The 27,233-nt window shown below is 37.5% G+C and overlaps 1 protein-coding gene across 2 annotated transcripts in view; it reads right to left on the bottom strand.

Moving 5' to 3' along the window:
* ADGRB3 (adhesion G protein-coupled receptor B3) overlaps positions 1–27,233 on the bottom strand; it is an 802,271-nt gene that overhangs the window by 32,224 nt on the left and 742,814 nt on the right. For both annotated transcript variants that reach the window (XM_029224183.1, XM_029224184.1), the window contains 7 exons: positions 24,902–25,052; positions 22,170–22,239; positions 19,769–19,835; positions 16,803–16,888; positions 12,433–12,531; positions 11,935–12,106; positions 1,000–1,095 (listed from right to left, as the gene is read on the bottom strand). In XM_029224183.1, coding sequence (XP_029080016.1) covers positions 1,000–1,095; positions 11,935–12,106; positions 12,433–12,531; positions 16,803–16,888; positions 19,769–19,835; positions 22,170–22,239; positions 24,902–25,052 — 741 coding nt within the window. The remainder of the gene's footprint in view (positions 1–999; positions 1,096–11,934; positions 12,107–12,432; positions 12,532–16,802; positions 16,889–19,768; positions 19,836–22,169; positions 22,240–24,901; positions 25,053–27,233) is intronic.

Raw genomic sequence — 27,233 nt, 5'->3', positions numbered from 1 at the left:
TGCCGTATGCGGGCCTCTCACTGTTGTGGCCTCTCCCGTTGCGGAGCGCAGGCTCAGCGGCCATGGCTCACGGATCCAGCCGCTCCGTGGCATGTGGGATCCTCCCGGACCGGAGCACGAACCCGTGTCCCCTGCATCGGCAGGCGGACTCTCAACCACTGCGCCAGCAGGGAAGCCCAAATTAGCCCATCTTAATCAATACTTAGATTCAAGATATCAGTATTTATCTCTTTGTTTTTAATAAGGAATTAATTATTCCTTCTCCTGTCTTAGTTACTAGTACATCGTTTAGACTGTTTTTGTGTTGCCTAATCCAAACACATCGATAATAAATCAAGCATATTACTAAGAAAACTCTATTTAAGCCATGATGTTAATGACACAGTTTAAACCTTACTTCATTTCTAAAATATACGGAAGTGGTTATGTGTAAAGTACCCCTTATCCCAACAACAGTCAGAGCTCATGTACAATGGTTGGTCTTCTTCTGGGAGTGTGTCTGCCCCTCATACTTTAGGGCAGTGGCTCTCGTCTTGGGCTGCCCCCTGGAGCCACCAATGCCTGGGTTCTATCCCAGGATGCTGGTTTCCTTGGTCTGGAGTGTGGCTCCTCTGAGGAATCTGAATGGGAAGCAAGGCGAGAACCACTTCAGGTCTCGCTTTAAGACCAGATGTGCAGGTACCATCCTGTTCTGATCTGTAAACAAACATGATCCTATGGACACACTGTTAACCCTAACTCTGTGTGAGGATGAACATACCCTCTGGTGTCGCCCAGAAACCCCACGCTCAACACATCAAGGGTCCAATAACAGATCCAGGACTCCTAACCAGTCCAGACGGAACCGTCATCTGGTATCAGAGTTCCAAGCCTGTGACCGATCTACAGTCAAAGTCATTCAAAACGGAATTTTGATATTATTTTACGACTAAGAATATTTGCTTATTCCCTTCAGAAATCATGACTGAATGAAGACTCAGAGGGGAATTAAAAGCTCACCATGATTTGAGCATGCCCATTAGGAAAAGAACTGGAAGAATCTGCATTGATTGGGTCCTGACAGTTTCTCAATCGGCATCTAAATGCATCTTGAACCTGTGAAAAAAGGACAAACATTCATTTTCTTCTCTCTTGGTAATGACCAGATACTGTCTATATTGGCAATTGACTGAGAAAACCATTAACACTGTTTTTATGATCCAATACCCGTTTTGTTTACTTGGTGCACCTGGACTTTGGTCCATGCCCAGGGAATTCATCATTTGCCAACATCTGTAGAGGGAGGTGCTGGGAACTCCTCAGCTGTCCCGATGCCTGTGTCCGGCTCAATACTAATCATTCTTGCCAGATGGCAGGATTATTTCCACTGCTACAAACAATATGCCTGTCTTTCAAGGGGGATTTACTATTCGGTATGGCATAATCTTCATAACAGCTTTAAACATTGGGAAAAATGAGATGACTCAATGATCTGTCCACCAAAATTGATCTGGGATTTTCCTTTTATGTCTTATGTAATGCATATTGGGGAGACCATTTCTTGTCTTGCTTCAAGTACTATGTGCCCTTATGTGCAAACAAAACAAAACAAAACAAAAAACCCCACACACAATGAAACAAAAAGGTAACAAAAACTACTCTGTTTCTGGTTGATTCTCATGGAAAAAAAAAAAAGGCCACTTAGCAAAGCAGAACTTCCTTAATATACATTCACAACTGGATTCTGAGCAAAGAACAAACACATCACAAGGAAATTCGAAGAACGTTAAATCCTTTGTTAAACAGCATGTGGATAAACCTGAATAGATGAATAACAAACACACAAATCAACCGACAGCTACTCTGACGTCATGGTACCTCTGTGTCAGCTGGTCCGTCCACCTCCTGCGGCTCAGTAGGCCCCTAACAAGCTTGCCGGTGGGCATCACCATAAGTCAAGTCAATGGCAACGTCACTTTACTAGTATTTGGCTTTTCTGACTTCACATTAGTGTTACTCCCCTCCTTGTTTATTATAATCTGTCGTATTGGGTTACCAAACAAAGCACAGATGATGTGGCATTCCTTCTATTTTCCTGAAGCACCATTGTAGGGGCCACCAAGGGAAACAATGATGTCCAGTTTTGCAAAGTATGTATATAAAATATCCTGTCACTGGTTGTGAGATGTGCGTAGTTTATGTATTGGCCGTAAAAAACCCTGAGCCTATTAAGCTGTTTTCAGCTCCTCTCACCCGTTTCAAAAATTCGTTAGCAGCCTGTCTCCCAAACGGCAAGATGTGGAAAGTGACATGAAGTTTAGTTACCACCACTGAGCCCTGGCTGCAGTTCCATCATGAGACCTCTGCCCACGTGGTGGATTTCTCCCCTCAGATTCTGATCCTGGTGATGCAACCACTATGGCTGTGAATTAAGCGGGGGGTGGGCTCCATATTCTCTGACCCTTCCATTTTCTGATTCTAATATTTTTTTAACCATTTTTTAATCGAAGTATAGTTAACTTACAATGCTGTGTTAGTTTCAGGTGTACAGCAGGGTGATTCAGTTATACATATATATATATATCTCCTTTTTCAGATTCTTTTCTGTTATAGGTTATGACAAGATATTGAGTTCCCTGTGCTATACAGTAGGTCCTTGTTGTTCATCTATTTTATATATAGTAGTGTATATATTCTAATATTTCTAAATCCGGAACTTTCTGGAAAAAAAGAACAAGGAGTTGTCTGATACAACCGGGTGAGGTAATTTCTTATTTCCTCTTTCAGACACATCAGTAAAAGTTCAGGCTCAGTGAAATTTAGTCTGATCATCTTTTCCTGAAGAACTGGATGCATATTTGGAACTAATTCATCCAGCTTCTCCCTTGGAGGAGACATGGCATGGATAAACTAGACTCTTTAGAAGCGAATGCTTCTTAGATTAAGAAGTCATAGCTGTGAGTCATAAAGCAATACAATTAATAATCAGAAGATCATTATACACTAGAATAATGTGTCTCCTGTTTGCCAGATGATCTCTGTTTCTGTTACACAGAAATTTGCATTTGGGGGAAAACTCTAAGAAAGTATATCTCTTTCAGAAGAAAAATTCTAAGAACTAATGTCAGAAAAATAGGTACTTGCCAATTTTCTGTTTGCGTCCCGAGGCAGCTGTTAAAGAAGCACACACTTTATAAAAGAAGATAAATAATGTGTTAGAAATGTTGCCTTCCAGGAGCTTGTCACATGAATTTGTTTCAAATCTGCTTCTGAACACCAGCTCCCATAAAATATGAAAGGTGGCCCTTGGTAAAATGAAACATTAACTCTTGTTCACCAGCCACTCTATTTTCAGGCCTTCAGAGTGCAGTTGTCAAGGATATTTTTGCCTGACAATGAAATACGGAAAAGCAACTCCTGTCAGTTTCTCTTCAAAATCCACTATCTGATTGCTTGAAGGAGATATAAAAGAAATCCCTTCTTCATAACACACACACACAAAATCGATACCTTAAACTACCAAACTCCCAAATATGACAATGGATTAAAGGCATTTCCATACTGGAGAGTGATGTCAGCTCCATGAATCAGTCAATGCTAGTCACAAGAAATATAAAACAGAAAAGCATAAAAAGTCTACAGTAAATTCAAGGTCATTTTACTGGTCATATAAATGCCATGATTTAAGTATTGGATTCTCTGACACTTTTAGTGCCTCTGTTCCTTCTAATTCAGAAAGATTTGCAGGAGAAATTCCTCTGTTTGATTAAAAAAAAAATCTTAAAAATACATTCAGGCAATCTAGCTCAACTAGCCTTAAATATTTATCCAGCACTGACAGGGAAGCATGATTAGACTAGATTTTGTACTGTGTACTATTATCACAGAAAAGGGTGTTTCAAGCAGGACAGTACCTGGAAAATGCATCTGCAGCTATTTGAAAACATTTTGATAACTAAATGAATGTTCTATCAGGTAAACAAAGAGACTTTTATCTTTGGTGAACTAATGTGTATTGTACTTATGGAGAACAACTAGAAGTTTTAAAAAAGCAAGTCTACAAGGACCTTAATTCCGAACAAGGAGAAAGCATAAAAACAAACAAAAGACAGAATCTTGACCTGGCTATTGCATGCTGAAATTAAAACTTTCTGTGCCAAAAGTAGCATTTACAACACTGGCCAATAATAGCCTTGGTGTCTTTCTTGCCTTGTGATTAAGACTGAAGAAAAATAACTGTTAGAAGATGAAGATATTTACTATTTAAGCTCCTTAAGCTGACTGACTGTGGAGAACGAGTCACTTATTTGAGGTACCAATTTAATTTAAAATGTCTTTTTAGATATTAAAATCGTTATACCTGAATTCTTCCAATATCAATCATGTTTTAAACTTATGTAGGACCCGTAAATACAATTTTTAAACAAACCCGTCTAGAATAATTAAACATTTAATACCAGTTTTGGCACAGTTAAAATCTAGATTTCAAAATGTCCTCTTTTTATTATACTCTGCCATAGATCTTTCACCTTTTGACGTCAGACAGAGGGTTAAAAAGTATCGGGGGTGTAGCAAAGAATTGATATGTGAATAGCCCCGGAATATTTAGGAGACTTTAAGGAAACCTGGTATCATGTTGTGAAATAAAAAGAGTGGCAAGAAACATCTCCAAAAATAAGGTGAGCTGAACACAATAAGCTAACAGGTTGTCTTCTGAAAGGATCCTGCCAGGCACCACCAAAGTTATCCCGACCAGATCCTGCTGGGGCTGCTCTAAAATCTCTTGAAAAAGCTATCAACCCTTTTCCTGTGGACAGGTTCCTGGATGAGACCAGAGTTCAAAGAGGTCCACAGGGCATGTCTCTCTCCTGTCTCTCCCCCTAGGGACAGTGATTCGGTTCATCTCAGCAGCAGCCAGCGAGAGCTTCTCTGCTGGTCCCCGCTCCAAAGACAGCTGGCAATGTCACTGTGAAAGTCGGTGCCAGATTTAGAGATTGCTGGGGAAGAGCATGGAGCATTGCTTGGCAGTGCTGCAATTTAGAGGAAGCTTCGGGAGAGAGCTGCACTGTTTGAAACAGGCTCTGTATTTAGCTACAGACCCCAAAGATTCACCTTTTAAAAAGACAGCTTTACCTCCAGTTTTTCTTCCTGACTTCCCAATTCCAGAAGATCATTTTAAGCAAAGAAAAGAAATAAAGTTACATTCTTGTAATTTTTTGAGATTGTTAGCTTGGGAGGAGAGAAGTTTCTTAAATGTTCTGGTTATTTTCTGAATCTAATATCGACTATTGTTTCTATTGATTCACATCTGTACAAATGGCTTTTTAATTACATGAAATTTCATATAATTTCACCATTAAATGAACAAGAGTGTTGTCAATTTCATGTGTCTAATACCAATTCACAGAAGCACCATGAATGACTACACACTATTAAAATATTATTTGACCTCTCTGAGAGCAAGGGAAATGAACAAAAATGGTTTGTCATTTGCTATATGTGGAAGGGAAAATATGGACTTCGGTCCCAACTTTCAGTCCTAATGATGTTCTATCGGAATTCTCTAACACCTAAAGGATCTTTCACTTAGTCTCAAAATTCTCACAGCTTTTACTATTTTTTGTATCAGATTTGGGGGTCACATAAGCTGCCCCAGACAGCATTTCACATACAGGATCTGAAAAAATATAACAGTATTTCTTCGGCCTGCAGGAGAGAAAAGAAGGAAAGGGAAGTCATACACCAGCCACCTCCACCCATGCCTTCACCGAAGATACTTCATCATAGCCTCGCGCCATCCACGTCAAGGCAGAAAATAAAAACCTAACTCATGACCTCTTATTTCTTTTATTAATTTTAAAACTTTACTCCAAACATACTCAACTTCCTGTCACCAGCTTAACACTGTTGCAAGCTGGGACCCTGGGGTCTGAAGAGAGAGAGAGGTGAGATTTGCCCTTTCATGCAGGCAGGCACTTGAAGAATTTTGGGTAACAGTAAGCCATGGCTGGATGCTACCTGGTGGACATGCCAGAGTTTGCCAGTCTCTGCCGTGAGCTCTCTGTGTCTTAATTTGCTCACTGATGCCATTGTACTAATCTGACCTCATGCTTTTTTTAACCTCCTGTATGGAGTTGGAGAACCACGCATGCAGATTAAGATGGGTAGAAATATCCATGACATAATTGCAACTATGCTCCAATCAGGGAAACCTAATCTGGAGTGAGATATAAGACTTATATTTTCCTGCCTGAGAGGTGAGATGACTATTGAGTGAAGGGAGGCTGGTGATTTCTGGGGAAAAGTATAGAGGGTTTTATATGGTCCTTCCTTGGGTCCTGTCTACGCTCCTATTTAAAGGCACTCTCTGTGCTTCCTACCGTTCCGATTAAAATCCAGCTGTATTGCGGTAGCTTTAGCCATCCTCCCACTTCCAGACACACATTCTATCTTATTAAAAACAAAACAAACAAAATCTTTAAATGTATTTCTTTTGAAAGCTTCAATTCAGCCCGACCAAGATAAAGCTCTTAGCAACCCACCTCGCTCTCCCTTTGACCCAACTTCCCTCTGAGCAAGGACGAGGACCCTAACGCTCCCCACCCTGGGCAACTCACTCACCTTCTAAAATCTATTCTTCACGAAACACTGTGGCCTCTCACCAAGGCCGCTGCACACCCCAAGGAGAAAGCTCTAAAACATCACTTAGTGCTGTGCCCTTAAATGTCGTCAGTTCTGTCTTTCTCTTGGTGCTGCAGTCAGAGCCACTAAAAAAATATCTCTCCAGTTGTTTTATGCCCCCATGTGCCCCAGGTGGTCTCAGAGGAGAGTCAACTCTCTACCACTCACCACAGGCTTCATTTCTTGCAAGTCGTATGCCCGGGACCCCCTCTCAATTTTCTTCCACTTGAAACTTTCGCTTTCTTAATCAGGACCCCGTTAAGTTCTGAAGTCTCCTATCACCCACTCCCCCATCTTCAAAACCCACTGAAGCCCCTGCTCTTCAGGGGGCTGTACAATGTACCTTCTTCCGTGGTCATGAGTCCTACCTAAATTCCCTGTAGATCAAGCTGGGAGATTCATGCAACTCTCCATCTGAACTTTTTTATATGCAATACGACCTCTTTTCAAATTGCTCTCTAGTTATTTCACCACTACTGGCCTCATTTACGTTTTAAGATGATTTGGGGAGAATATTGGTTTTACATGAGATAGCTAAGGAGGCTTGTCTGCTTCATATGATCACTGTCATGTGTTTGTAAATAAGTTTGTTTATCTGTATTTTTATGAAAACAATAAGATGAAATGGGACATTGACAGAAAAAAAATGGTGGAAGGGAGTGGGAGAAACAGAAAGAAAGAAAAGAACTGTTCATGTTTATTTTAAGCATTTGTTACAAAATCACTTCCCAGGTTTGGATGAAACTTCTGGGACCTCCTCTGGCGGAGCCTGGCTCTCCTGCCAGCGCTGGGGAAAGAGAAAGATTGAGCTTGGCCCTGTTACTGATTTACAGAGCAGCCCTAGGATCCTCACATACCGATACAACAAAATTATCCATTTAAGTACTTTCCTTTTTCCCTTCCTTTCAGTGAAGGGGTTTTATTGTAGCTTATTTTGTACTACAATCTTGTTATTTTACCCCTCTGACATCAAGCTGTCCGACTGTCTTAGAGCCAGGCACAGCCAGAGACAGGAGAGATGAGAAGAATGTACAGGCACCAGGAAAGTGGTTTCCTAGCAACAGGAACTATTTCAAAGCTTTCATAACTCTTGTGCAGTTAGAATTTCCATAGCAATGTGGAGAATAGTAAATAGTGGCTATGTCGCTATGTGCCTGCTGCAAATGAATTCTTCTCAAGAAATGATGGCTAAATGAAGGAAGCACCTATATTTGTTCTGTTAGATCCTCTCATTACGTATGACACATATTAGTTTCCAAGATCTAGGTTTGTTGCTGAAAGTAATGTGTTGTGATAAATCAGATGGTTTAATTTTTAAAAATATTCTTATTCCCTCTTGGTGTTTGCACTTCTGTCAGTGACATCTGCTAAAGCAATTCAAAAGAGAAAGAGGCTTCAGAAGAAGACCCTGTACTTCAAGAATAAACATTTTATGAAACTGAAATATTAAGATAGCAGCTCTGGAGGTCACAACAAACTGCTAGTCAAAGAATCAATTTGCTTTTTTAGAAAAGTGGAATATAATTGAGTTGAGATGGTAGTAGGGTGATCCTTTCTCCTTCCCCTCCTGACTTGAAATAATTTAGGTTTTCTAATTCGACCCACTGAAAGCAAAGCCACTTTTAAAATGGATGAAGCCCCACACACATCACATTCAAAATGCCACAGTTACAGTATTTCATTTCTTTTCTCCTTAAACTGCAAGGCTCTCTTCCCCTCTGTGCAGACCCACCTGCTTCATAGAAGACTGTAAAAGTCAATATGGGTAAAGCCTTTTTTTGTTGTTTTATCTTTGACTTTTTTTTTAACATCTTTATTGGAGCATAATTGCTTTACAGTGGTGTGTTAGTTTCTTCTGTATAACAAAGTGAATCAGCTATATGTATACATATATCCCCATATCCCCAACTTCTTGCATCTCCCTCCCACCTTCCCTATCCCACCCCTCTACATGGTCACAAAGCACCGAGCTGATCTCCCTGTGCTATGCGGCTGCTTCCCACTAGCTATCTATTTTACATTGGGTAGTATATATATGTCCATGCCACTCTCTCACTTCGTCCCAGCTTACCCTGCCCACTCCCCGTGTCCTCAGGTCCATTCTCTACATCTGCATCTTTATTCCTGTCCTGTCCCTAGGTTCCTCAGAACCATTTTTTTTTATTAGATTCTATGTATATGTGTTAGCATATGGTATTTGTTTTTCTCTTTCTGACTTCCTTCACTCTGTACGATAGGCTCTTAAGTCCATCCACCTCACTATAAATAACTCAATTTCGTTTCTTTTTGTGGCTAATATTCCATTGCATATATGTGCCACAGCTTCTTTATCCATTTCTCTGTCAATGGACACATAGGTTGCTTCCAAAGCCTTTTGAATTCATATTGGATGAATCATTAAAGACTACAAACAACCATTTTATGTTAGTATGTATCAAAAATACACAGAAACAGAAATATGTTTATCTGTACCCAGTCCCTTTCTAAATTGAAGGAAATATTCCTTACATTGCTTATATACTTTTAAGAAAGAAAAAGACCAGGGAATTCCTTGGCAGTCTAGTGGTTAGGACTCTGTGCGTTCACTGCCGAGGGCCCGGGTTCAATCCCTGGTTGGGGAAATAAGATCCCACAAGCTGCATGTCACAGGCAAATAAATAAATATTTAAAAAATAAACATTTAGCTTAGGTGCTGGCATACAGCAAGAACACCATAAATATTAAACAAATAAAAAGAAAGAAAGAAAGAAAAAGTCCATACAAATTATCTTGAATTATTGTGACGAAAATATTTTAAAGTGAAGAAAGCAGTGGAGATAAAACTGTATTCCTAGCATCTCCTATGGGATTATCAAGTAGATTACTAGATTTGAGTCATTATACAATATGTTACAGGTAGCTATTGAGACTATTTGCTTTGGTCTATTTTTATGAGATGTTTGTTCACAGGATATAGCAAGGATATGGAAAGATGCCTTATTCTCCTGGACTGTGGTTAATGCTAGGGCAGTGTGATCACAGGTACTATGAAATAGACCCATTGCTAGTGTCGGGCAACACACATTTAGAAGGTCAGAAAGAATTTCTATGAATTCAGTGAGCCATCCTTATGATGTGGTCTTTGGGATCTGCAAAATTTAAACAGGGTTCTTTTGGTTTTTCGGTAACAATTTCCACTGAGGAATTCTGAGAGACTTGCCTATAACTGAAATCTGCTCTGTGTATTTATAACACTGTTACAGGGTATTTTTAAGGGTCAATGAGAAAATACTAGATATGCAAGTTTCCATTTCAGTGTTGGAATGAGAGACATGACACTCTGCTATTAATTTATCAACTATAAAATTATTCAATTTGAACTAATCATTGAAAATGCAATAATAACAGGGCCAATATCCATAGTCTTATTCCCAATTAATACAGAAAATATAGATTTACAGACACCTATTTAACAGAAGCATTTACTATATGATTTAATTACCCTTAAATCATGTTTTTGATAATTATTAGTCCAATTAGCAAGTATGGGAAAGTTCTGATGGAACTGAATTTTTGTGCCAAATATTTTTCTTCATGTAAGCAGCACAACTTTGCTAGTCAGCCAACAAAATATCTGTCACTTTAAAACCTGAATATTTTGATCATAGCCCAAGGTTTTTTAGAGAGCTTATTTCTGAAGAAAAAGAGAGGCTTATTTAGAGTTGGGATATTTTTTTCCTCTTTAACACCTAAAGTATTAATATCTTCTGAAAATCTCATGCAGATAAATCATGGATCTTGCTTACAGCCCACACTATTCATCCTTAATCGTCAATCAAAAATGCACCATGTGTCTACACACTTTGAACAATTTTGTTACATAAACATATTAGGGATAACATTAACATATTAGACATAACATTGACACAGAAGACTCTCAGGATAGTTACGGTCGGAGAAGAGCATAGCTCAATTTCTTTTTTAACTTTTAAGCAACTTTGGTCTATAAAAAAATCAACACTTGGAAGATTTTTAGTGCTGATATTCTAGGTAGAAATTTGTGATGTCTTGGTAACGAAGACCTAGATCAGATTTTTTAAGTGATGAAATCCCCCCTTCCCCTTGCAATGTGAAATCATTCTTCTGTTTTCATTGTTTCTCATCATACGATGTTCTTGGAATACACATGTGGGTTTATTGCTGACATCTGTATTATACTAAAGTAGCTCAGAAATACTGTTCTCCTCATTTGGTAAATGAGGTAAAAACATTTGCTTACCATCACTCATCAATGTGAAAGCTATAGGATGTGCACTCAGAGGCGCATGTGTCTTTTTGCAATGTGCACATCACAATAAAGTTCTCAAACAAGCTAGATAATGTGAAATGACAGTGGAGACCATCTTCTCAAAATTACTAGCATGGCACTGTGTCACTGTGTGTTTTAGTCACCACCGTCCCCAGAGTAAATGCTCAAATGATTCCTAAACCTTGTAAACACCATATTGGTGCTTGCAAGTACTCGGAATAATTGTTGCACCAGTTGGAAAACAATATTTTATCCCTAAACAACTCAAGTCTGAACTCCATCACTGATCTTGATGGATTTGGTGCAGGTTAGTGTCTCATGAAGGATGACTTCTTTCCTTCACTGCTGCCAACAAACCTTTCCAGGACCTGGAGAAGCACTGTGATTATAGACCTACAGTCCTTGGGGAAAATTACTGCCCAATCACGCTCCCCTGTGTCCATATTTTGTATTTTCTGAGCATTGACATCCATATCAAAATCATCCCCTTTGAGTAACCTTAACCGCACCTTAGTACAGAGACAAAAGAACCCCTCGTTCATCTTCAACATTTTCTTTCTAAAACAAAGTCTGTCAAGTATGAGGAATGAGGTTATGCTGTGTGTAGAAGCATGAGTTAAGGAACAGGTTTAAGAAATACCATCGCAATTACATTTTAGGTACGCCGCCCATGCTCTTATCTACACCTATGATTGCATCATAGCCTCTCTTGAACCCACTGTCCCTGGCTCTTGGCACCTCTGGTTGTGTTTTTCCTTGCATCACCCCATCTGTTTTAATCTGTCACTTTCAGAGTCCAAGGAGCCCCCTTGAACTTTGCCTTTGCCTTTTCATTTCTCTTTAGCGTTGACTCCCAAACGATTGTCTTTAGAGGAGACCAGCTTTAACCTGAAGATCAAGTTATTAAAAGAAAAGATCCTATTTGTTAACATGGAAAATACTCTTCTAGGTATCATTCTTCTCTCTTGCAGAATGATCTTTCTCACCTCTCTCCGGAGAATGCAGTGGACCATGACAATCACAAAGCCTTGCAATGAATCAAACACAGCAAAAAGTATTTGAAACAAGATGGAGCGTTTGTCTGTCATGGCGAGAACTGCAGACATCCACGTCAGAGCCAGAAGGGGCAACACCACACAGGAGCTCCAAAGAGACGCCCTGTTGGAACACAGAGGAAGCGACATTACGTAGCTGCACATACGTATGCCCCAGGCGATAACCAAACCCCAGTTCAACAAAGCATTCTTGTAGGTGGCACCAAGACATTAACTTGGAAACCACAAAGCAGATAACATTTGATAGTTTTATTTATTTTTTGATAAACAATCCCACAATCGTTACAAAAGCCGTTGCAAACTATAAATATTTAAGTATGCTCTTAGCTCTAATATTAGCAAACATGATTTTTTTTTTTCCATCGTAGCATTTTCTCACATGCACAGTAAAAGATTTGTCACAAGAAGATGTAAATGATTGGGACTAACATGGCGTTACTGGCGGTGGTGGCTGACAAAGCTGTTGTTGAAACTACTCCACACTTGGCACATTTGAGCGTCAAACCGCTATGAGGCTCACTCATCTGACTGCAAACAAACAGAACACCCACAAAAAGAACAAAATATTGAATTGTCACCAAAAAAAAAGTTGCCACTGCAAGTTAGCTTTTAAATACGATTTCATGCAGAAAAGTATATTTATCAAAGAAGAATGCTCTCTGTCGTGTTAAAGATGCATTTACACTACACATTATTTTTGTAACATTCACCGCTTAATAATATGGGCCTTTGTTACATGCGAAGCATATTTCCATAATTTACACCATAAATGGCCCTTGTGTCTACAGATCAAAGTTGCCCAATACACTGAGTTAAACAAAAGCATGTGTTTGTGTAGACATACAGTGAAAACCCTTTATTCAGACCCTTGATAATCAAACAGGTAAGGATTCCTAGCTTCAAAGATTTTCAATGTCAACTTACAGAAGACACATGATATCAATTAAAACCTTCTGAAATGTACACATGTATCTCAGAAGTCCAATATAGGGAGATATATATTTTAGGCTTTTAGTCATTTATGGAAGATGTAGCTTTTACCTCAACATATTCATATTTGGAAATTTCTTATAGCATCAATGTACTGTCTATATTTTAGGATGATCTGAATATAGGGGCTGATGAAATTTGATGAAATATTAGTTGATAATAAAAAGAGTGATAGTTTTCTGCTTTAATAAAACACATTTAACATAGTCACCAAGTTCAAAATATTCTTTCTGCACTTTTTGTCATAGACTCCAATAGCTTTTAAATGGTCTATTCAAGTCTAGAGGATATTGCAGGTAAATTCAGATTCAATCTATTATCTCATAGAAGCAAAGTCACACTACGTAGAAAAACTTGACACATTTTTCTTTAGACAAAAGTCCTTTGAAAATGACTCGTTTTTAGAACCCTATAGTTTTAGGAAAAACCAAAAAGAATTACTTGAATCAAATTTCAAAACACTTTAAAATAATTTTCTGTGGTCTCTTGTCCATTTCCATGTGATGTTTATGTCTAAAATATAGGTTTGCCCAGTAGGTTTTTCAAAAAAATAATATTGTGGTGGGCCTGTATTACTATGTGTAAAATAAAAATGGCAGAACAGAGAAAGTCATAAGGGGCTCCTAATTCAGAAAGTCTGGTTTCTTTCAAAGAGGTGCCTTCACTGTTGAATTGCACTTGGGTGAGATGATAAATCTGAAAGCTATGAAGTAAATTGACCTGTAGATCCCGTGAGAAAAATCAAAGCTCTCAGAGTTAGATATGGGGGTGGAGAATATGATTCTAAACCGTTCACTTTACTGTTTCAACCCAGGGCATATGTACTAGACACAGGTGTCCAGACTTTTCCAAATAAGAAGTAATAAGAGTCTACCCAGTTTGGCTCATGAATGCCCCAATGGCCGGTGTGTGTGTGAAACTGCTCCCAGGAGAATGCCTAGACAAGTGGTCTCCACAATATATACTTTAAAATAGTAGATGAGAAAGTTCTGTTGCAGAAAAAAAAAGAGAAAATAAAATATTTTACTTGAGATGTTCTAAAAAGACACATGTCATCGTATCTTGTTTTCATTCTTTCCAACTATCATTTTATATAAGATGTGTTGATATTTGCAATAAATTCCCCCTTGGTAAATACACTTATGTATCAGAAAAAGTTAATCTAGTTTGGGTATTACAAAACTTGTCAAACTATTGTACTATTATTTAAATATTCATTCACTCATTCCTTCTTTACTGAGCATAAACTATATGCCTGGCAGTTTCTAATAATTGATGATAAAAAGAAGAAAGGGAATAGATAGAAGAAGTAGATAAAATGGGAGGAGGAACATCTTGGTACCATATTTGATTCTAAATAAATAATAATGTTTCAAAAGAAACACTTGTTATATATATATATATACATATATATATATATATATATATATATATATATATATACAAACAACCTGAAATGGTCAATATTTACAATTAGGGAGATCAATTGTTAAGTTAATCAATTAGCTTCCTGCCCAATGTTTCTTTAGATAATTCTGATTATTTGTTCTTCACTGAAGTCTTTATCACTGGTCCCACTGCTTCTCTGTGAACTAAAAATTAGCTGCAAATACTCATATCTTCTAAAAAAAGACATTCAATCACACTTTGGAATAGAGAGCAAATTTCAATCTTTAAGCTAAAATAAGATTTTCTACTATAGAAAAAATATTTAAGCCTAGAGTCATTAATTTGTTAATAGTCCTTTTCTGCTTTGGACAGTAAGCAGCATTCTGCTTCTACAACTTGTATTAACATCATCTCTATTCCTCCAGCAGTGGCCTTTGTACCAGAAGAAAAAAACAAACAAAAAACTGTTTGACTCAGTTTTTCCAGTAAAACAGGTGTAACTTCTAATGATATTTTTAGAAATAAAGGTTTAAAAATTATTATGTAGATTGAAATGGATAATTTCTAAATTCATAATATGACAATGTTGTCATTTCTCCTAAACCTATATTATCTCTTCCAAAGAGCTATGTGAATCGAACTGGATGTTATGTATAAAATAATCAAATGAGAAAAAAATTCTGACTGAGTTTAATAAATCCTTAGCATTAAGCTCATTCTGATAATCTCGTCTCTTTTTCTGACTTCAGTGTCATGAACGGTGGAATGATGGATGCTTGACTGACAGAAGTTCAGGGTCCTTTGCAAGCAAGCTGTGCAGCTTGGTTTCTTCATTTCACCCATCATAACAATAGCCACCAACTGCTGAGTGAGTGCTTGCTATTTGCTAGAAATTCTAATGAAAGTTTTATACACATTGTATTTCATAGACTCTATTATGAGGCGAGAGTTATTATCCCCACACACAGCTAGGAAACTGCAGAGCTAAATACTGAGCGTGGATTTCTATTTTATTTTAAAGCTTTATCCTAACCACTAACCCACTCTACCCCCCAATTAAAAACAATAATTATACAAGTTTACACCACTAGTGGCAGAACTGAGGTTCTATATCCAATACCCAAAATGAACAATTTATTCTAACATGATTAATCTAGGCAAGAAATAACGGAAGTAGCTATTGCTCCAATTCTAACCATACGTCAGAATAATGAGTAATAGTGTGACAGTTTCAAGTTCACATGGTATAGAAAGCTCAGTGTCTGTACAAGTTCAAGTCTGCCTATTTCAAGTTGCTTTAGAGATTCATCTGAAGTGAAGACAGTCTCTAGATAGGAAGTGATTCCCCCTCAGAAAGGAGTCTCCAATGATGTTTTTATTCATCACTGCAAGTTCTAATGCTTGATGTGAATGATATCCAATTTTATACTGAAAGCCATTAAACCTAGTCTTTTACTAGGAAAAAAAACTGCCTGGACTATCTTGTCTTATAAATCATTACATAGATTATAAATACACAAAGGACTTGAAATTCCCACCAGTCAGTGATAAAATACTATGCCTATTAAAGAATACATAAATTATTAAAGAAATGAGAACAATTAAGGGTTAAGTTTTGAATGAAAGTACAGTCAAACAGAAAGGAGAAAGCTATAAACTTTTTATAAAAAAATGATACAAAGGGAAACTCAAAGGCATTAATATTTCATTCAAGTTTTTACAAATTTATATGAGCTAACAATATAACCTTAAAAAGCTGCTATCAACCTGCTCATGAAATGTTATTAAGTCATTAGATATGGTGATATTACAATGACAGTAAAATTAAAGGACATGCTTTTCAAAATTTTATAAGTGGTTAAAATGTGCAAGTGACAATTATGGGTAACTCTTTGTAGCAAGTTATAGTGAACATGTCATAAAAATGAATACATATGATAAGAATAGTGTTTCAGAAGTGATTATTTCAAGTGAAGACTTTTTCTGATATATACAATGAATCAAAGAAAATGTAATATTTTGCCCTCCTAAGGTTTGCTTGTCCTGATTCTCTTGTGTCCCATACTGAAATTATGTTCAATCTACCCTACTGTCCTTTGTGACTAAAACTAGGAGGTCTTTGGAAGCCCACACCCAAGGACAAGAATTTCAAGGCTAGCCTTAATATTTAATCCTATCTTACAAAGAGGCAATATGCACAAACAAATCCAGATTTTCTTAATGGTCTTTTTAATTATTTTCAGATTTTGGTCACAACTCTTTAGGAATAGCCCACTGGAAACTTGAATGACAGAATCTACCATACACACCAGTTTGTCAAGAACAAAATTCAAGGCATGGTCAAATGCAGTCGGTGACCTGGGATTGGAGTATGGGATGCACTGGTAAAGACCCTTCGAAATCCACCAGTTGCAGCTTACCCGGCTCTGTGTTTCAGCTTTCTATCTAGGATCCCATCTCTTGAAACAAGTTTATTAAATACCAAAATGCCAATCACCATGTTGACCTGTCAAATAGAAACAAAGGTTGGCCTTTCAATGATATTGAAGGGGATCAGGTCCCTGATTTTTCCTGAAAACCCACTTTTATCCATTCACAACCTCGGCAGAATTATATACTCACAATGGTAGTGATAGGAAGCACTTCTCAAATATTTTACAAGTGTGTAAAGGAAAATGGGACACTTTAACAGTGGTGTTAGTGTCTGTCTCTTAAAGGATTCTCATGAGTTGGAAAGGTGTGTGACCTTAATGTTTTAAAGTGCATTAAGCACATTTAATTTCTATGCTTTGCAGCTTACACTGAGGAAATTAACATTCAACTGCCGAACTTTTAAATTGCCATACTATGCCAAGCTGGCATTCTTCTCTCTGAGTCATCCTTGAATAAAATAAATTGGTTAATGAGTTTTACCCTATGCCTGGGAATCAAAAGACTTTGTCTCCAGTGTGTGGCTAGGGTGAGCCCTGGCATCCAAAGGTGCTAAGGATTTGTTGTTGCTCCCAGCTGGGAGAACAGAACGCCTCAATTCTGCACAGTGTACAGCTATTTCTCCCATGAGGTAGGGAGCATTTTAATGCACCATGCTTTTCTAGACAAAGGAGAAAGCCTATTCAACTCAGCAGCATCCTTTAAGATGTACACTAACACTAATTTTTACAATGTGCTCTATTGAACACTTCTCAGCCTTTCCTAAGACTCTCTCATCCACTCAAAAGGTCTTTGGCATAATACAGCTGAAATGAAATCACACATATTTGTCTTTCTCAAGTCAAATTGTAAAAAGCTGTAGAGATTGCTGTGGTCTATTTTTCTTTAAAGATTTATTTATTTAATTTATTTTTGGCTGCGTCGGGTCTTAGTTGCGGCATACAGGATCTTACGGGATCTTCCACGAGGCATGCAGAATCTTTCGTTGCCGCGTGCAGGTTTTCTCTCTCTAGTTGTGGCACGCAGGCTCCAGGTTGCGTGGGCTCTGTAGTTGTGGCACGCGGGCTCTCTTGTTGAGGTGCGAGAGCTCAGTAGTTGTGGCACACGGGCTTAGTTGCCCCGCGGCATGTGGAATCTTAGCTCCCTGACCGGGGATCGAACCCACGTCCCCTGCATTGTAAGGTGGATTCTTTAGCACTGGACCAACAGGGAAGCCCCACTGTGGTCTATATGTAGCAGCTTTATTCTAAGAGCTCCCGGTTCTCTAACCTACGAGAGCTTCCTGATAAAGGAATCCAGTACAATGCTGGAACCAAGATAGATAATCAAGGAGAAATATTTTCTCCTTTTTGCCTTCCTGCCCCTCACCCTCCATGGTCAAAAGAATCTTGGTGCGACCCCCAATGCAGATGGTGAAGCCTTTACGCTGAAACTAGCAGTTCACAAAGCTTCTGTTTTAAATGAAGCAGGATGACCAGTTAATAAAAAAAGAAACTTCCACTTCTCCAACGTGCTTTGGGCAGACAGAACATAAAGCTGAAATCTGCTGAATTACTGGTGTAAGGAAGATCCAAAGCACCCGTTAGGTAAGGACTTAGGTGTCACTCTTCATAGCTTCCTTACAAGATACCATTTGATCAAGAGAAAGAGTTACTAATCTTTGTACGTCTATTATTTGGACTAAAAAAAAGAAAGTGTATTCCATGGATTCTATTTATCTACAATTTAATCATGAGGGAATTCATCACCACCCCAAAGACCTTTTATCTTTCAATTATACACATACTTTTTGTTTCTTCATTTTAGGGTTATAGGTACGTTAACCTAGTAGCCTAGGGAAATAATTCAATTGATTAAATAAAAATTTAATGCAGCAGACAAAAATGTGTGCAATAGTTTCATTTTCCCTATGCTCTTCTAACCCTCATGCCTAGATTTTCTTTTTCTTGTGAATCACAAACAGTTCCTGCTCTCTGTTATAATTTAGAGGCGGAAGAACAAGCTTTATAGGAAGAAAAGTCATGCAGAGTTATTAAGAAAGATATCGCTAGCTTCCAATTTATTGAATGAATTGTTCAAGAAACCAAAGGGTAACTTTTCAATTAGAAATCTAATTGTACAGCGAAATGGATCTTTGTATTTAATTCAGATTGTTTCTTTACTCTCTAACATTTTTCAAAGATTTATTAGGCAAGCAAGATTTGTAATCAATAAATTCAGAGAGAGAGAAAGAAAGGCAGATTAGTGGGAAATTTTCATGTTCCTATAAACAAACATGTAAAGGAATTATTTTCTGATTCAGAAAAGAAAAATTTGTAAAACTTATGCATAACATATGGCAGGGGTTCTCAACTGGGGCCGGGGCCGGGGTGGGGGGGAGATTTTTGCTCCCAGAGAACATTGAGAAATGTCTGGAGACAGTTTCTGATTGTTAGCAACTGAAGGGTATTATTGGTATTTAGTAGGTAGATGCCAGGGGTGCTGATAGATACACAGGACAGCCTCACAACAAAGAAATGTCCAGCTCAAAATGTCTGCAGCACGGAGGTTAAGAAACTTTGACCCACGAACATATATTTTCTTGTTGCTATTTGGTATCAGCCACAGTTATTATGAAGAGATCTTAATAACTATGTAGCTCATACAGAGTAGTGTGAAGCTGAAATAATAATGATGAAATTCTGTACATTAATGAGGAAGAATTTACCAAAACTTAAACTTCATCACAAATGTGAAATTCCTGTAAGAGAAATCCCACACTCCCACATTTAATTCTTCAGCCTTCAAAATAAGAATATTTTAGCGTAATAAAGGACTGAATAGAAGTTAACATTCAAATTTAAGCAAAGATTCATTGAACTTTAACATTTCTACACAATACGGAAGTGTCTCTCTAATGGAAACGAGGTAGCCTTCCTTTGCTAAGAAAACAAACTAAGTTGATTTCGGTGTTTACCAGGACAACAGCAGCTGCGGGTCCCACAAAAGCGTAGAGCAGTCCTCCTTCAAGGGAGAGCCAGCAGCTGAAAATAACATCAGATAAAAACTAACAAAAATTAGTGATAAGGGTTAAGCCGCTAAAGTGTGATACAAATAACTTGGAATTTGGGCATATTTCAAAGGTTTGTAGCTTTAAAAAAATATCACAGAAGATGTGGAAAAAAGCTAAGATTAGCGCATTTAGTGAGTAAGAAATACTATATACCTCTCACAGAAAAGAGGCTTTGATTATAAGGTCTTACTGTTGGGCAGTTAAAACATTTTAGACAAATTACTCTTGCAGTGAGATTTTTATACTGACTTTCAGTACAAAGGTGATGATTAAGTTTTGTAAAATGCTGCTTTACATCCATTATGGAATTTTTCAAATATACTTTGAAGCAAGAACAGCATGTTTTTAGAGTCTTATATGTGCCATTTACCTGTTCTTCTTTGAGGCCATTGAGATAGTGGGAGACATTGGTTTAAAAGCCATCATTGCAAAGAATGGATAATCTACATTTTGCATGCTTTTTTTTTCTTCTAATTTTACTTTTTCCTAGACTACTAAAAAAATCACTGAAGATAAGCTTTTGAATAAAAATAAATACAGCTGTGTTTGTTTCAATTACTAGCTTCACCAAGAGATGCAGGTTTGCATTGATAGAGACATGGTAACCACTTAGGTAAAAACACTCATTCTCTCATAGCAGAGGGCTGTCAAGAGGTCCTCTTGATGCAGAGTCATGCCCACCATTTCATGCACTTGTCTTTGACCTCTGACCGTTTCTGTATTATTTCTCAGTCCTCAGAATCAGCAGACTGCCTCCAAAGTGACCAACAATCAACAATTAACAATAACTGTTCTCTCTCTCTCTTCTAAGAACTTTTCTATATTGGTTGTGGTGGTGGTTACATGACTTAACGCATTTGTTAAAACTCACAGAATTATATACACTTAATAAGGTGAATGTTACTATGTAAATCAGTGCATGCATGTGTGCATGCGTGTGTGCATGCGTGTGTGCGTGTGTGTGTGGATTCAAAGTCTGCATCTAGTTATTGCTCCTTGGCCATAACAGTGGATAGATAAAAGTCTACTTTTCCACTTTGAGGTCGATGATTTAATATCTATTTTAAAAATAAAATACCTGGAGAAAAAGCCCTTAGTCTGATAGAACGCTTCAGTTTGGTGTCTCTGAGACTGCTACTCAATTTCTACTGCATTTTTGTGTAAATTCACCTTCAAACTGATACATTCCTCATCGTATTGCATTCATTGTTAATCATACACTCCTTGAAAGTTGGAACTGTGCCATCTATAATCCTACTTCTTTCCATGTCCCCAACATGGTGCCTTTCAAAAAGAGGCATGCCACTGTGAAAAGCAATAGCTTAAAGGTAATGGTGCTGTACTAGGACTGCTCTACAGCATATGCTACCAGGGAGTTTTTCCGTACTGTAGATTGCATAAGAAAAGCAAGTGCTCTGATGACATGAGTTCTTGCAATTCTTTGGAGGTTTCTTTCGGGTGGCAGGTGAAGTGGTGTCTTTTGGCACACTCTCCAGTTGGATGTACCCACCGGAGGGCCTCATTAGCAAAAATCCCTATCTCAAACCTGAGCACAGTTAAACAGGACATCTCCCTTTAAGACGTATGCCTCTAATAAGATGCACATCTCTTTCCTCATTTCTCTACTGTCTCCTCAACTTGAAAGAGCAGATGAAGTAAAATATGAAAGTGCATTGCTTTACATTTGAAATATTAAATGTAGTCTTGACTTATAAATTCTCTCATAGAATGTTATAAGTATTCCAGCTCTGATTAGGGTGGGCTGATGCCACATCCCTTTTTCTCCCTTCTAATTTCTTCCACAGCCCAGGAATTTTCTAGTTTGGAGTCTATTGATTCCCTGACCTACAGGTTTCAATATGTATTACCCTAACATAGCAACAAAACTTGAACTAACATGACATAATTTGGTGGCTACCAGTATATACTATCATCTGTGAAATCAGAAGCTCAGATCGGAATCATATTCTAAAATGTAAACATGTCAAGGTTTATCCAGTTCTTTAAAAAAGGTATCTGAGATTGAACATGCAAAGTAAATACTGAAATATTTTAGAAATTAAGGACGCTGGTCTTACAAAGAAATGGGAGACTGAAACAAGAATTCTGAATAGTCCTGCAGCATTTAATGTTTAACTTTTGTGCATTTAAGCCGCTTCCATCATTCCTCAGTAATATGACTTATACCATTGTTAATGACTCAGTGATAAAGTGCAAGCCATCAGCAGTTCCAGCCAAGACTAATGAAGCATATTTGATGATTTACTTAATAATAAACAAGATTTATCACTGTGGACGGACTTACTAGTGATCAGTGCCATATCCTTTTGTCCTGGTGAAGCCTACTGATGTGGCCACCACTAATGCTGGTAAACCTGCAAGAAAAGCATTGTCACACTTCACATTCAGCTACAACCACTGTGCACACTGGCTCAAGCAAAGCCAGAACAAACTTGGAGTGCTGAAATCGGGGAACTACCTTCAGATGAATCACTTCATAAAGTAGGTTTCCATTACAAAATTTCTTCCAAGTACAAAAACATGAGTACACCAGCTGGGTTTTTAAGTCAGCGCATTTCTCTGATGTTGCTAGGTTACCACCGCATTTGACATGAGTTTAAAGGAAACTCATAACAGAGATTTAGTATATCTTTTGTTTTTTTCCCTAGGGGTTTACACTCTTATAAAGGAAATTTATATTTATAAAATCAGAAAGGCAAAAAAAGGATGTTCTGGTGTGATGGAGTATCACAGAAATGGAATATTCAGTTGGCCTCATATCGATCCACATCAAGTTGTACTTATAATAAGATAGAAAAAATAAATGACTTACTTCTGTATGATTTACTTGTAATAACAAGAATGTAGGAACAGGGTTAAGGGCTCGAGGAATTGATTTTTAGGCTTCCTGCCCATACTCCTTTAACAATCCTGAACAGAGTTCTGGGAATTTATGCCAGTTTTTCTTCATGAACCTCTAGGTAGGTATCACTCCGGACAATACTTAGTCCCTCTTGGCATTCAAGTGCCTGCATTCCTGCACCAATTCCGACCTGACATCTTTCAGTTTAGGTTTCTATGAATCAAGCTTACCTTGCTCAAGTTCAATGGAAACTCCCTGTTTTTGGCGAATGGGGTTCAGTCTAACCTAACGGTTTATCCGGTCATGCCTTTTTATCAGGAAGACCATGTTTGTGTTTTCAGGTTGAAAAATGCATCATCTTCCTGTGTCCCCTCCATCCATCTTCTTTCTTCCTATCATTTTTTCTTACTCTCTTCTGGGAATCTTCAAATGACATCACATTCCTTCACGAGGTTTAAATGATGGGAACTGTAAAGAGCGCCTCTGAGGAACACACCATGTTCTTTTAAACAAATGCTGGTCTCTCCCTCTCTCTGCATATATATGATATTATATGTATGTGTATATGTATATATCTCTCTGTATATATATATATATGTGTATACACACATATATATATGTACACACATATATTTGTAAATATATGTATGTATATAATTATATGTATAATGTCTCTTCCTCCCCCTTTCTTGTCCTCCTTCTTCTCTTCCTTTTTCATATAGTTGACCTTTTTGATTGACCAGACCGAGTTTGTTAGAAAAAAATTCTCTTCTGGGTCCTAGCTGAAGAGCTAATAATCTTCATTCCATACAATTTAGATTTAAAAATTTTCTAAATTATTATGTTGCCCTTTGCCATCATGAAACTCATATGCCACTATTCTGCCCACTCCCAGACCTCCTGACAGTCTAGAACCATTGGTTTAGCTTTTTTGCTACCCAGAGGAGTTTAATATTAGCTGTCATCCTAGAGACCAGCTGTGCACCCTTCTCCTCAATATCATCTTTGGTAATGATGTTAAATAAGGTAGTTAAGGTTCCTGAACATTGTTACTCTTTATACTTCAAGGAAAGTCTTCATTTCCCTGCATACTGTAGTTCTTAGAACTAATCAATTCCTGATTCAACTTTAGAAGGTCTTTAACATGAAATCCAGACAAAACTTTTAAGAAACTGTAAGTACATTACATTCTCCAATCTCTTCTTAATGGTTTTCCCATTTCCCTGTGCAGACATGACATCCCCTACCTGAAAATTGATGGATAATCCTCGTGTTCTTGGTCCTATATTTTCCAGCATGAATTATTCTGGTATGGTAATAAGTCCACTTATTTGTAATTTTTCAGGGTCCCTCTAGCATCCTATTCTCCAGTCTTCTGGTACATTAGGCATTTCTTATATATTTGGTCTAAAATTCTCCAGGTTTTTTAGTGCAGGTCTTTTGAAACTCAAAGGCAAATAAGACAAAATCCTGTTTTTTTCCCTAAAACTAGTTTCTTAAGTGAATTAAACTAATTAATTAATTAATTATAATTAAACCAATTTATTAATTCCAATTAAACATTAGAATTGGTCCTTTGAAATGTATAGGTCTTCCAGATGTCCATTTCATAAGTCAATGTGACAGAAACTTTTCCTAATGAAGAATTAATTCATCCTCAGCCCATCAGCAATTCTGTGTTTCCTTTGAGGACCCCACGGACTAGCCATGAGGTTTCACTCACGGTCTGAACAGCTTTCTCCTGTGACGCGAATAGCTCTATTGAAATGGAGTCCTCAGAGTTTTCTTGTGGGGAGTACAGTACATGGTTAGTGTACATGACTAGAACATCATGCTTTGAGCCCTGAACATCTTAAGACATTTTGTGGTTCCAGAACCTATTAGTAGAGAACACTTTGATTCCTTGTCTGTAGATACCTCAGGTCTCATTTCCTACCACGTGGGCACTATTGATTATCAACTGACCAGCTACGTGGTCATCTAATATTCACTCCTTTTTAAAGTTCCAAACGCTCAAAGAATGTTCAAATATGACCAGCCTCCTATATTTCCACTTCCTCATATCAAATTAGACAAAGTAGCCTGGGGATAATCACACTCTCCAGCTTCATTCATTACAGAAGTGTTCAAGGTCATTTTAACAAGAGCACGAAAGGGAATATTAATATGCTTACCCCATCCAAGGCACAAAAAGCGTTTCCTTATAAGCCGCGTCCTAATTTTTCCAGTTACAGCCATATATGATTGCCACGCCTCAGTCAAAACCCAACAGAATGAAGCCAGGAAGAAAAAGTGCAAAAATGCAGTGGTGGTTGTACAGATGCTCTGTGGAAACAGAAAAGACTCACACTTAATATGCGGGCATCACATGTCCTTCAGAAGGTTGTTAATCTCCAACCCATTGCTTTTACTTCAAATATCTACCTCTGCTTTGTGACAGAGTAATTATTTACAGAAATTAGAGACCCTGGAGTCTTTATGCTGTACATTATCTATGATAGAAAAGAATGTCCTAATTCCACTTGTGTGTTCAGTTTTTTATGAGGTGAAGCCTGAATGTAAATTTAAACTCTAGGGAGATTTAAATTAATACTTTACTTGAATTTTTTTCTTGAAACATAATTATGGGAATGATCCTTTCTTTGGGTTAATTTAAGTTACAGACATCTTGCATAATTCTTTTTGGTACATTCTTTATCCTTCCTTTTTAACCAATAATGCTCTGTTGTATTATCTGTTGATGTTAAGATTATATCGCCACAGCCTTTCAAAAGAAAAAAATTACTATGCTTTTTTATACAAGTGTGATATTCAAGGTGCAAGGGCAAAGTACAAAATGAGGTCTGGCTAACAACCTAGAAAAAAATAGCATACATATTTCAAAGCACTTAATACATTGCTCTGTGTTATTACACTATAATGTGTATCCTAATCAAATCGTTTTGAAAAGCTAACCAAGTCACTGGCAGTACACAGCCATGATTTCAGAGATCTTTTTCTTTGTGCGACTTAATCACTTAAATGTGCCACCATTAGTTACTTGTGACTCATCTGCAAAGATGAGCAGCTTCATTTTGGTAAAGGCTGCTGCTTACTTCACTACTGGTATAATTTTTTTGTGTAAATCTTGTTAAAATGCCAGTCTTTATAAACCAGTCCCAGTAAGCAAACTAATTTCTTCCTTTGTCAGTTTCAGTCTTGCTGTTTCCAAAAATTGAAAAAAAGCAAAACATAGAGAGCTACAAAAAAAAAAATCACTAAAAACTCATGACAAAGAAATAAAAATACAATCCCCATCCTCCCATCTCCATTCCGATCCACTATAGCAGAATATCTTTAAAAAAATTTAACCCAAATTATTCAAATTATTTGTTTATTCTTTGGAAATTCACCAGATGTTAATTTCACTTTTCAGTTCTTTTAATCATATATAAAAAAACTTTACCATGTTTATCTCACCAGGTTGCTTTAATGAGGAGGGATAATGTACAGATGCTGAGTAGGACTGTGCTAGGCAGATGGCAACTGCTTAATCGATTTTTTTTAAGTAGTACTAAAAATGCTGTTACCATTTTTCGGCATGGGATTCCTTATTTCATGTGGTACTTAAATCTACTTGGTACTTAAGTTTATTCTTACAAAACTGATGGGAGTTCGGGACTGACATGTACACACTGCTGTATTAAAAATGGATAACCAACAAGGACCTACTGTAGAGCACAGGGAACTCTGGTCAATATTATGTAACAACCCAAATGGGAAAATAATTTTGAAAAGAATAGATACATGTATATGTACAACTGAATCACTTTGCTGTACACCTGAAATAATCACAACATTGTTAATCAACTCTAATATAAAATAAAAAGTAAAAACAAAAAAAGCAATCCACAAAGAAATTGATAACTTTCAGTCTGAGAAAGTCATGGATTTCCAGCACCTTCTTCCTCATCCCTTTACTCCTGTTTCAGCCATAATGCAGGAGCTTTAACCAACTGTGATTCCTCCTGTACTTGAGACACAGACTTTTTTCCACGTTGAAGTTTAAACATCTGCAGGCTGATTACTTCGCTCCTTCTTGATCTGTGGTCCCTGATCCCGATTTGAATTTCAAAGATAACCCTTCCATTCAATTCCTGGACTAGTTACACTTTCTAATTCACCTGTCATTTCCTTCCAACTGGTCGTCTCCTCTCAGTTGTATGTGTTTATTGATTTATAAACTATCAGTATAGGCTTATATGAAACAATGCAAAATGTTGAAATGTTTAAATGATAAGTGCTAGAGGCACTGACATTTTGTAAGAAGTAGTAAAATGCTCAAGATCTCACTACAGTGACTTAATTTGCTCTCGCTATATTATGCTTGTTACTTTGGGATTTATGAGACTCCCTTTAATTCTAATGTAAATTGAAATACACATAATGCAAATAATTTGGGGTTACTGACATTTATATTTCGAGAATTCATGTCTCTCAGGACAATAACATGGTCACAACATGTGT

Source organism: Monodon monoceros, unplaced genomic scaffold (genome assembly GCF_005190385.1).
Source record: "Monodon monoceros isolate NGI ecotype Baffin Bay Population unplaced genomic scaffold, NGI_Narwhal_1 Super_Scaffold_15, whole genome shotgun sequence".
Lineage (NCBI taxonomy): Eukaryota > Metazoa > Chordata > Mammalia > Artiodactyla > Monodontidae > Monodon > Monodon monoceros.
Note: the sequence above shows the minus strand (reverse complement) of the source record. Positions and strands in the feature narration are given on the sequence as shown.